Source organism: Gymnoscopelus braueri (genome assembly GCF_963280865.1).
Source record: "Gymnoscopelus braueri genome assembly, chromosome: 13".
In the NCBI taxonomy this organism is placed as follows: Eukaryota; Metazoa; Chordata; class Actinopteri; order Myctophiformes; family Myctophidae; genus Gymnoscopelus; species Gymnoscopelus braueri.
The window spans coordinates 36,514,235-36,527,205 of record NC_137615.1 but is presented as its reverse complement, the minus strand read 5'-3'; the positions used below and the strand labels follow the sequence as shown (position 1 = coordinate 36,527,205).

Here is a 12,971-nt window from a genome sequence, read left to right as displayed (position 1 = left end):
ATAATTAACTTATAATTATGATAATCATTTGCATAGTTTGCTAATGCAGTAGAGCAGCAACGCAATGTTAACTGCAGTGCATGAATGCTGTTTTATAGCTAAATCAGATCATTTCTAATAAACAATCTAAGAGATATATTTCCAAAGGTTCATGATTTACTTTGCAGAAATCATTAAACTTTTAGTAGCCATTGCAGATTTACGCCACTGCAATAAATTTCAAGTTCAACATGAGATAAAATCTCCTCCAACAGCCAGAAATGTGACAAACTAGAAAGGGGTACTCCGCATAGTGCATGCCTCCGCCGGGCTGGGTGGCCTAACCAGGGCTGTGGGTTGTAGCTGCCAGGAACCACGAAAGTGCGTGGGGAAACAGCGTTTCAGCAACATAAGGTACAACTTTTTGCATTTGTGGTGCCCCCTTCGGGCAGAAGTCAAATCGCTTCAATATGTGATTCAAATTAGTTTAATAAAATATAGGACCCTCTCACAAATTTTGGAAGTGAATAAAACACACACACACACACACACACACACACACACACACACACACACACACACACACACACACACACACACACACACACACACACACACACACACGCACACATTTCAGAGCACACTCTATTTCAGAGACACAGACCATTGGGCCCGCACCTGGTGCGTGCAGCTGCACGCACAAACATACACTTGGGGGTGGGGACAGTCGGGACACACGTGGCTAAACAAAACATTCAAAAAGCTACGGCTATTTAAGCAGTGCTAGATTTCCAACCATTTTACACAGCCCTAGCCTCTGGCTAAGCAACCCCGTCTGGTGGATCCCTCTGAGGAGCGCTCTTTTCTTATTTAGTTTTGATTGTGTACACGGTTGGTTTGAACTGGCAATGTGTGGCATTTCCTGAATTTCTTCTACATAACTCCACTTTGTGCTGATCTCTGCCTCTGCACAAGCGCAACATCTTGTATTATCTAGGCTTCTAGCTACAATATGGAACACTATAAAATAAACTCTTATGTAACTCTTTCACTCATTACTTCACCCACTTCACTGGAGGTGGAGGTGTGTCTGCTACCAAGTTAAAGTGCCCCTGACAGTGTCATACAGCACAGTATGTTGTCAGACTTCTATGACATTCATTCAAACTTTATTTAAGGGTGCATGAGCAAGTGACCAAAACAAACCTAGATTCGAATTTAGTTTTAATTGTGTACACGGTTGGTTTGAACTGGCAATGTGTGACATTTCCTGAATTTCTTCTACATAACTCCACTTTGTGTTGATCTCTGCCTCTGCACAAGCGCAACAGCTTTTATTATTATGTAGGCTTCTAGCTACAATATAAGTGGAGGTGTGTCTGCTACCAAGTTAAAGTGGCTTTATTTAAGGTTCTCGGAGAGATCATTGAGGGAGACCCTCATTTACATTGATGCTGAGATCATCATCACACACATATAAATAACATAAAAACAACAAGAAAAAAAATAATGACATCAGCAGATGCCTGGCTCTCTCTTATTGAAGAAGCTGGAATGCCAATTGTAATTAATATAGATATATTACTGTTATTAAGAATTATGTATTTGTTCCCTAAGCTGTTCATATTATTGTTGACATTGCTTTGTTCGTCCTGGCTTACAGTGTGCTTTTTCTAGGAACAATAACAAGAAGATGTTCCTGTTTAACCCCCAGATGTACAGATGCAAAGAATGAACAGAATGAACACAGAGGAATCCTAATACTCAGCAGAGACTACAAACAGGGACAGAGCCAATGCAATGAGCTGCTTTTTTTTATCTACTCCAGATGTCTTGTTTCTGTCTCACCAGTAGAAAAACGTGCATGAAATAAGTCAATATGTTTACACTAGCCCTAGAGCACATGGCCAGAGTCAGCTCTTTACGGTGAAGATTGCCTCCTGTTAAAGCTTCATCTGTCAGTTTATGTCAGAAAACAGAGGAGTGTGGAACAAGGTGGTCTTCTCCTCTTAGCTTTGGTGGCGGGTGGTCTGTGCATGGAGGGTGTGGGGCAGCAAGTGTCTTTTTATATTCCTGTGCGTTCTGTGAAATTCTTTGTGGTTTTGCGCTGAGAGTGATGCTATAGAGATGTTACTCAGAGACAGAAAAAGCTGAGAAATTGGTGCTGCTGATAAGACGTGCATGCTTTCATGTGTGCACAGCTGCTGACACCATATTGTCGCTCTCTGGCAGAAACCTTCAGCTTTTTATGTTTTTTCATAAATCATGAAATGGCCTATTTAGTCAAACAAGACTGTCACACAACATTAGTGAAAATAGCCTACAAGCTCACAAGTCGCCGGGTTGCAACGTGTTGTAGATCGGCTATTGTTGCTATTTCTGAAGTGTTTTGAAAGTGAAAGTGGTTAAGTGTGTCTGTGGGTTTTATAAATATTTAACCAATGAAAAGTTTTAACAAGAGAGGAAAGGTCATGGTTTCATGCAAATAGGTAATGATGGCGCTAGACGGCTAGAGGAAAGGATATTGGGTAACAAAAATCAGTATGGGTCATGGGGGAGCATGAAGGTGCACAGCAAATTCCATGACAATCCAGTCAGTATTTTGAGACGAATTCTGGCGTAATGGTGGCGCTAGAGGATAGGCCATGGGGTCACCAAAATCAGAAGGGGAAAATGTCACAGTTATCTGGCCAGTAGTTTGAGATATGTTGTTTGAGACCAAAGTGCTGAAGGGATAGACCATCGCAGACAGATAGGTACCCTAAGGACAACCGACACGACTCAGCCCCGCTGCTAGTGGGGGTAAAAAACATGGAAAAATCCATGATGACCACAGTACGGAACAAGTCGTTTTCAGAATAGGCTGGGACACCTCAAAAAGGTCCTAAAATCCAAAAGAATCTGGGAAAAACTGAACGTATTGGTCATGCTATCAAGAATGCAATGCAGGATTCCAATATTCATAGCTAAGCACTGAGGAACTGTGTTAATCTCTCTCCTTCATACAGTAATTGCATGACTTATGGTTGCATATAAATAGCCTCATTAGTATTTTATATATTCATTGGGCTCTTAATCCTCCCATTTCTGTTCTTTGAGACTGGCTCAAGATCACAGTTCACAGGAAGTTGCACAGAGACTGTTCTGTGATTGCAGTGTTGGTTGTTATCTTTCACCATCAAGGCAATTTGAGTATAGAACTACTACAATTTAGCAGTGTAGTTAAGCTGAACGCTAATGCCACACAACAATGATATGATGAGGCTTTGATTATTGTTATGGGCCTGCCTATTCATTGACCTTAATTATCTGCAGTGTGGAAAGAATGTGAATGCACAGAAGTCAGTAAAAAGGAAATTAATGCAGACATTTAGTTATAACATTCTGTACTGTCTCTGTTTCATTGTGCGGTCACAGGAACATGAGTAGGCTGTGTAAATCTAGTTTCACAAGCTGTTGTCACTGTCATAAATGTTGACTATAAGAGTGCAAGTGCCTTCCTATTGCTAACCTTGCTCTCAACTTTCACCCCCCTCAATCATAAAAGAGCACCTGAACACATTGACTGGATGTGGGGTCATGTGCTGTATCATGCTGTACACGTCACACTCCAAAGACCTTGCATACCACAAACACTCTACAAGTAGCTACTGATTCAGATAACTGACTTTTGCCAGTCTGCCAAGTTGCTTCTTGGTTTTACAGGAGTGCCCAATATCAGTTCAAATGTCCAAATCATTTACTGAAGAGGTGTGCATAATAGATACAATTGTTGCTCAAACGAATGACATAAAAATCTGAAAAGTTTATACAAATCTGTCCCTATAGATAGGATTCTCATTATTTGGTCCAGTAATATGAATAAAGGGGGAGTTTTGGTTTGAGACGGAGTACGGAGATATCTCTCTCTGGTGTCATCTAGTCCTCTATAGGTATGCGAAACATGACCTCCCATTTAAGGGAGGGACCACTTTTAGTGCCAAAGATGTCTGAAAAGAGTAAGATGGATTAAATTGTTTGGCATTTGCTTCTTGGGTGGAAAGGGGGAGCTGTGAGAATTTCATTAGTGATAAATAAGAATGATTGCATTCCTTTGGCTAGAGTGAGAACATATAATTTCATGGGATCAAGAAAGCATCATATATACACAGCTGCATTACAGTAGGTGGATACTGATGGAGGATGTGGACCTTGGGCTGGACTTTCATAGATTTTAAGGACTTTCAAAGACAAAATATGTTTGTGATGATGATCCCTACTGAAATTAAGGGCTTGAGCCCTGGGCTCAAGAAAACAAAATAAATAAATATACTAAATACTAAAACTGCATTCAATCTGTACAAATCCAGACTAGTTGCTCAGAATGTTAGCTATTTGAACAAATGTACATACAGAAGTGAATGTGATATATGCAAGCCTTCTACACATTCAATAGGCTAAATCATGATTAATAATTAACTTATTCTGCAAGAATTTGACCATGCCAGACTTTCTTTTCTTTTTATCATAACCTACCTGCCATTCTTACATACTTTTAACTTGATTTTTTATCATCTATATATATACTTTTCTTTGTAATGTTTACTTCATCAGCATCCATCCATCATCATCATCATCATCATCATCATCATCATCATCATCATCATCATTATCATATTATTATTATTATTATTATTATTATTATTATTATTATTATTATTATTATTATTATTGTTGTTATTTTTATCTTGTTGTATTGCTGCAGGACACACATCCCACCAAAATTATGCTTACCTGCACAAGTGGCCAAAAAAAACAACTAAATTCATATATAAGACATAATATTCTCATAGTGAGAATATGAGAATTTGTTATACTGTAAACAACAACAAACAAAACAAAAAAAAGAAAAGAAAATAAATATCTTGCAGAAACTGAAATTCTAGGCTGATTTAAGTTGCAGAGTTAAACCATAATGAGGGAACCCGACAGTTTTGGCTCACATGCTGGTAGTGGTGGCAGCTGTTGCTGATGGGAATCCAATATCCTGCGGATATGAATGAGTAGGCTACATTGACTACCATGAAAAGGTGAGGTGATAAAACATGAAAAAGATCCAATAAAACATTCTCCCCGTTAAGAGCGTGCACTGTATTCGTGTCGCCTGTCAACCATGTTTTCCTGGAGGTTAAAGAAAGGTGAGTAAACACAAGGTAACAGGATAGGTGGGCAATAGGGACATCTGGGCACCTCGATGTAAAATTGGCTATTTTGTCCAAAATGTTAATATATGTAATATTTGAAAAATGCTCTTATAAGTAAAGTAAAGTATGCATGATTAGAACATCTTTAAACATTCGACAATTAAGGTCTAATATTTCCACACTTGCTACAATACCTGTATATCCAGTCATTTTGGGGCATAAACAAGAAGTTATTATAAATGGATAGAAGGTGGAAGGATAAATGTAAGTCTGATAATGACGTACCGTGCATATTCACATGTATACTTCACATTACTTAAGACCATTTTTCAAATATTTTATTTTTAAAACATTTTGGACAAAATAGCCAATTTTACATCGGGGTGCCCAGATGTCCCTATAGTGCCCACCTTTCCTGTATCCGTGCTGTATAGCCTGCTGTCAAAACATACCCTGGAGATGAAAGGATCAAGAAATAGCCTACCTGACCAGTACGGCCAACCCGACATTATCGGCGTTTTTGTAGACCTCGGTCCAGGTGAGATTGATGATCTCGAACTCTTTGTCGGTCAGTGGGTCGGGGGGGTCCGGGACCTCGATTGCCCCCCCGTCTACCTGCATGCTCTCCATCCACGTGCTGAAAAGCCACGGGTGACAACAGTGGCCCCCACCACCACCCACCCCTCTCCACTGTGTGTCTGCCCTTGTTTGCAGCACTATTATTATTATTATGTCTCTTGCTGGTTGAGAATAAAATCACCTTTGTGCATTTCGTCTGTTCCAGTGACCCTCAGCTCTCCACTACTGACTGACCGAGGAGGTATGAAGGCTGGAGGAATAGACAAACACGAGAAAAGCTCAGTGAGTGAGGAGGAGTCTCTGAACTCACAATCTCTCCCCTCTCTCTATCTCCAGTCTCCACCCATGTTATCGTGTAATTATTAGCCATGCCCGGTGACATGATAATAACGCCAATATGGCATTGTGTGTAAAGTAAAGAAGTACATTTACTCAAGTAGGCTACTGTACTTAAGTACAATTTTGAGGCTTTAAAAAAAAACTTCAAATGTTAATACTTTTACTTCTACTCCACACCTCAGAGGCAAACATTGTACTTTTACTCCATTACAATTATTTGACCATTTTAGTTACTGGTTACTTTGTAGTTTTAGATTATTGTTACAATTCATACATTAAACATTTCAGCCCTATTTAAATTTAGGCTATTTTCAAAATATTTTTATGAATTTGAAAACTTGTGAAATGGGACATTCTACATAATGGACACTTTTACTTTTGATACTTTAATTACATTTTGATGCCAATACTTTTGTACTTTTACTCAAGTAAATTCTGAATTCCGGACTTTTACTTATAGAGCATTTCTACATTGCAGTATTGATACTTTTACTTAAGTAAAACATGTGAGTACTTCTTCCATCACTGCCAATATGGAATATTATAAGCTGTGAGCTTGATGGGAGACTGTTGTTAAATTCACATTCACCTGTTCAAGGTGTGCCAGGAGATCATAAATCAATGTGTCACACTGAATTCAACAAGACAATGCCACTGGCAATGATGAATGTAATTGTAAAAACAAAGTCAAAGTTCACTGCAGGTTCCATCAGAAGTGTCAGAAGTATAGGGCAGGATCAGGGCCGGATCTAGGCATAGGCAAGGGGGGGCAATGCCCCCCCAAATGCCCTGACTGCTCCACCAAAAAAAAAATATATATATATTATAATATATTTTTTGGAGGGCCTTGTAAAAGTTACAATTATGGTGTGTGTGATATGAAATGTGAGCTTACCATAATCAAAGTAATCATATTCCATCATGCATCATTGCACAATTCAAATAATTCTCCGCCCTGATTTGCCATGGACAGTGTTGCCAGATATTGCGAGAGAAAGAAGCCTAGGAAAACAAGCCCAAAAGTAGGCGAAAAAAACAGAAAAAAATATTTCGACGCCCCATCAGTATTTCTTATTGCCCCCCTAATTAAAAAAATCGGCCCTGGGGCAGTTTTTTTTGTAATCTTCTAGTTCCACAAACCATAAGATAAACATCCTTGATCAGTTTGTTTTCATTCGCCTCTATTCTGTTTTTCTTCTTTGCGTAAGCATGCACCCACAAAAAGAGGCAAACTTGCCTCGCAGCTCTTTCCCAAACACAGACATTTTTCTGCTTTTTGTTGGCAGGATGGCATGTGTTACTGTAAATAGCCAATACCACAAACATCCCCATTATTCCTTATCGGTTCTGATTTACAGCCCTGTTTCCTGAGTGTAGCACATGTATCAAATTAGTAGCCTCGATCTCCAGGCTTTTATTGCTTAGTTTTGCTAAAAAATAAAAGCCTGGCCCAACTATAGCCTGTACTGGGTATGAGGAAGTGTTTCATTTCCCAACCAACCAGAGTGCAGTGGGCGTCGCTCGTAATGTTGTGTTAACGGGGCGGGGGTTGACGGACAGATCGGTGAACCAATGGGATCAGGCGCCGTCTCTCGCCGGCTCTATACACACGCCCCTTTATACACGAAATCAGGAGGGTTGCAGCAGGCTATCAAATTAGTGATATAACATGAAAATTCAGTACATTCTTGCACATGGTAGTCATACTTCTTATTTGCAGGGTGAGGATCTTAATGACATAGGCCTGATTGACACTTCAGCCGGTAAATGATGCAGGAGTGCAATTCCTCATTGGCAAAGCTGTCCATTCTCTCATTTACTGTAAAGTTAAAATGATTTGACCTGAGCTCATGCATCGACTTTATCTTTAATATCAAACTTATCAGTAGAAGGATTGTAGATAAGATGAAGACTTGGTCAATGATTCTCAATCAACACTGAGGGTTTAGATATAGACCCAGAAATGTATTCAGTCGGCATTCCACTTGATCATATCAGGTCACCATTACACCTAGAAACATCACAAAAACAGAATTGATCAATCACAAGCTTAGTTTTATATAAGAGTTAGTGTGACATCTAGTGGATAGTAGCGGAATAGCAACTTTGATTGAAAGGGAACAGAACAACAACAAAAAAAATGTTTTGAACTTGCCAATGTCAATTAACTGAATATTGACCAGAAAGTACATATTAAATAAATATTTTTGTATAAATAAATACAAAAAACAATGCTGAGAAGATTGCGAGAGCAACCAGGGCCAGTAGGACACATCCACACTCCAGTGGAGGCTCCATGCTCTTGGCCCAGTTAGGGTTGGGAGCAATTTTGCTTGTGAAGAGGCTCTCTCTGTGAGAGGCACCTTCATGAAGTTCTTCAACTCACCAGCCCGTGCTGCTGTGGCAGACCGCAATGTTATATTCTCCTCTGTCACCTACCCATTAGCCTCATTGCAATTTTATTATATTATATATTTTCCATTTCATTTTTCTTCTCGGACTGCCACGTTGCTGTGGCGTAGAAGCTTGCGAGTTCCAATGAACCTGAGCACGATGCCGTCTGGAACTTTGCTCCCGGTAACGTCACCCATATGTAAGCTCATGGGGGAGGTTCCAGACAAAGTGCGACCCAACCAAGACCTCAACGGTGGACCAGGCGGAGGATGACGGCTGACTTTTGGGGAGCATCCAACGGCTGGGAAGGCGGATGAAGGCTGCAGCAGAATTGGGCCCCTAGTTGTCTCCATGCCTCTGGATCTTGACGCAGATCTGTCAAGGACTGGGTGGTGGCTGCCTGTGCACCAGTCTCCCCACATTAAAGAAAGTCACGTCCTCCCTAAAAGGGTTTCCCCCGAACATACTTCAATTCACCTGGCAACACATGTTCATGATAGGTAGCTCTCGTACCTGAGCTACCTATCATGTTTCACTTTTTAAAGTGTTTTGAAAAAAAAAAAAAAAAAAAAAAAAATAGAACAAATACGGCCACCTCACACATTAGCACAATATCAGTCACCAGAACCATGCGTTTTCCATGGGTCTAACATGGTCATAATGGAGTTTGAAGTTACAATGGGTTTATAGCCTAGACATTTCTGATAAAATGAATATCAAATATCTAAATATTAAATCAAGCAACTTAAAAACTGTCTGGGGTGCAACACAAAAGCCAGTGTAAATGTTAAAATAACTGCAGAAGTGTTTTAAAGTGAAATGCCCGTTTTCATTAATTTTGAATCATTTTATGTATGCGGATGACCTTACCATACTTTCCCCTTGTAGCAGTGGGTTCCAACTGCTGCTCAACATCTGTTCTAATTATGGTGTGGACCTTGATATTAAGTATAATGCTAAGAAGAGCATGGTCCTGATATGTAGAACTAGGGATGACCTGGAACTCAAGTTCCCTGCCTTTTTCCTGGCTGGTCAAGCTATGTGTGTGTCTAAAAGTACAAAATATCTTGGGCATATTATTACTGACACCCTAGAGGATGATGAGGATATGTCAAGACAGAGGAGAATGCTATATAAGAGGACGCTGGCGTGAGTGCCTCTCTTAGTTTTTTTTCTTTTCTTTCCTTTTGTGTTGATTTCATCGGTAAAAAAGATTTTTATTGAATGAACTGTATTCAAAGACTATGAGCCTGTAATAAAGTTTATATAATTAATGCTCACTTTCACGTGGCCTAACAACATTAACAAGAAACATCTGAAAACAAATACAATAGAGATGCTCATGAATAAGATCATTAATGTTAAGTCATTAATCATTAATCGTCGATTAAGAAAATACATACAATAGAATGGAATGTTTTCTGTGTGACCTATCAAAACATGACCAATGCAAATTTTGCTTTCCATAACGTTTATTTTTCAATGCGCAATACCCTGCAGCGCTGTAAGTGAAACAACATATCCTTGCTCCTCATATTTTACAAAGATTCTTTATCTCGTTACAAAGATTCTGTTAGTGTGGATATGGCCTGATCCTGAGCCTGTTTATGGTTAACAACATGGATGACTCTTCTTCAGATAGCTTCTCAGAGGTGGACAGTCCTGGATGTCTGAAAAAAGCATTCAGTCTCAGTGACAGTGTTTACCTGTTTGAACACAGTGTCAGTACCATCGTCTCAGCAGCCGTCCCGGAGACGCCCAGTCCTCAGGTGAGGAGAAGGAGGAGGCATCATAGTCGCACTGAGGAGGATGTTCAAGCTGCTGCTGTTCGACTCCCAGCCCCAGTCCCGTCTCTCGGCCCCCGCAAGTCCAAGCGAAGGAAGGTCAATCCTGTTGGGACGCAGAAGGAGGAGAGCAGCAGCGCCCCCTCACAGACTACAGGCTTCGTTCCTGAGACAACAGTTTTCTGGATGTCTGACTGGAACCTTTGCCAGCCATCTACATCTTCATCCTCCTCATCTTCGTTCTCTGTCTCATCTTCCCTATTCTCCACTCATGGAGCAGCCTCCACCTCGGAGGGGGAGGAGGTGTCTGTGGAGAACGAAGTGGTCTACCAGCTGTAGCAGTTCATCTGAAGAAAGGTTGAATAGCTTCTTCTTTATGGTCCAAGTCAGCTCCTTTCTCTCGTTTTCTGCCATCGTGAACATCAATCAGACACCCTCAGCTCGTGAAGTCCTTGCTCTGGCAACAGTCAGACGCTCTCGAATCCCACAGCTGTTCGCTCTGATGATGAAGCACCCTGGCCCAAAGGTTCAGAAATCACTAGATCGACGTCCAACTCCGACCAACAGGTGGCGCCGATCCCGGACGAGCCCCCACAAATCTGTTACAGGTCCCAGATTTAAGACCCATATGCAGATAAGGTTTTCTGCTGGAAAGCCCTGGTAAGGCCTGTTAAAACAGGAATAAAAGAAATGAGACACAATGAGACAATCTTTCTCCAGTCAGCTTTCCAGAATCCAGGCATAATTTATAAATTTTCTCTTTATATCTTGTCATTTTCTTTTTCTCATCAATAAACTTTTACATAGTCACAATATTCTTTCTTTTCTTTACATTACATCACATTTCAATGGGTATCACTGTCACATTTAGTTATAATAACATATTCAGTTACTTTTATAAGTTGCATCTGTTGAAACCAAATGTCTGTCATAGACAGTAGTGCACACTATGAAAATAAATTAGCATACTGTACTGCTACAAATAGGTACTGGGTAAGTATTATTATAGCCCTAGAATGTCTGTGATCTTACATACATTTCATGTATTCCAAATACAGTCATAGATCACCCTGGCCGTAAAAGTGCTCTAAACTCCGTCTGTACTCACCCAATAATTAATTCCTAAGACTTGGAGTCAGATATTGTCCTCTAGTTTCATATCCATTTGAAAGTTCTGCCAGAAAACGTGTGTTTAGTCAAATATCTCCACTTTTCCACGAGCTGCACACGGACGACACACGGACGACACGGCGAGGGGCTCGACTTGAGTGAAGGCCCGAATTTACCCAAACATCCGCTTGTATTGTCATCACAAACGTCATGACAAATTGACACAGGGAAGCACAAACGAATGGGGCACACACTTGACAGGTGCTTGTGATCGGTGCGGGGTAATGAATCACTCCATCTGCCATTTGTGCGTCCTAAAGGAAGTTTACATATATTCAGTCCTGCACTCATTCCAGGCCCCTCGCCCGTACAGAATGTCGTCCGTGTGCAGCTCGTGGAAAAGTGGAGATATTTGACTAAACACACGTTTTCTGGCAGAACTTTCAAATGGATGGATATGAAACTAGAGGACAATATCTGACTCCAAGTCTTAGGAATTAATAATTGGGTGAGCACTTTTACGAACACGCAGATCGTCACTACACAGCGCGTCGTCCAGGGTGATGACTATGTATTTGGAATACATGAAATGTATGTAAGATCACAGACATTCTAGGGCTAGTATTATTAGTGAATGACTGAGTTCAAATTATTAGGCTTTGGAAAAACGTTTTTAGTGCATTAAAATACAAAAACGTTTTACATTCAATAATACTGTGTTTACCAAAAATCGTTCTGTACATTTCTAAACTAATTTGAAGACAAAATGGAATGATCTGGACTGGAGCCCAAAAACGAAGTCTGCCTTGATCACAAACAAAACAAAGCAGCTCCATTTTAGGAGCAAATGAAAACAACAGTTTGTCCTAAACGATCTCAACTGAAAATAATAACTTCACCAACAACTGTATGCAGTTTATGACACTTTAGTGTTGTACCAACCTGTTAAAACAGGAATAAAAGAAATGAGACACAATGAGATGATCTTTCTCCAGTCAGCCTTCCTCAGCAGAATGAGGAAGCCACGTCAGTCCATTCAAAATGAGTCTCTGAGAAAGAATCGTCACACTGCCCCCTGGTGGTGGCAACACTAGGAGAGTCCCACTCTCATTATACAGTCTGGTCCCACTACTGTGTGTAGCGTTACCATAGAGTATTCAACCAAGAAATAATTGTCCATTCTTGTCCATGCATGCATGCTGGTTCATATGAGAAACATTCTTTTCACAAAAATATCAGCTTCAAAAAACTAAAATAAATACACAAACAACATAAATGTGACCATACATTTTGTGTGCGTCACACTTATTTGGGCTTGCTTCCTAAATGTTGTTTAAACCAGTGGGCAGTGGCACTGGTTCTCAAACATGTAAAACATTAATATGTGTTGTTTTCTCCTTATTACTGTGGGAGACTGCAATCATCCAATCCACCAAGTAACACAAAACAAGGGTGAATGAATACCAACAGTTTATATAGGTTTGAAGTGTTCATGTTGTCATGTGGCCCATGCAGATACTCCTTTTGGGCTTGTTTTCACAGACCTCTTTGCTTATTTCTCTCGCAATATCTGGCAACATCGCTCCAGCCAGACAGACTAGCC

At 40.3% G+C, this 12,971-nt stretch overlaps 1 protein-coding gene across 1 annotated transcript in view; it reads right to left on the bottom strand.

Annotated features, from left to right (window-relative positions):
* Positions 1-5,950, bottom strand: part of LOC308098892 (cytoglobin-1-like) — an 11,450-nt gene extending 5,500 nt beyond the window's left edge. The window contains exon 1 of the mRNA XM_080447356.1: positions 5,647-5,950. Within this exon, the coding sequence (XP_080303482.1) occupies positions 5,647-5,792 (146 nt within the window). The 5' untranslated portion in view covers positions 5,793-5,950. The remainder of the gene's footprint in view (positions 1-5,646) is intronic.
* Between the last annotated feature and the right edge of the window lie 7,021 nt (positions 5,951-12,971).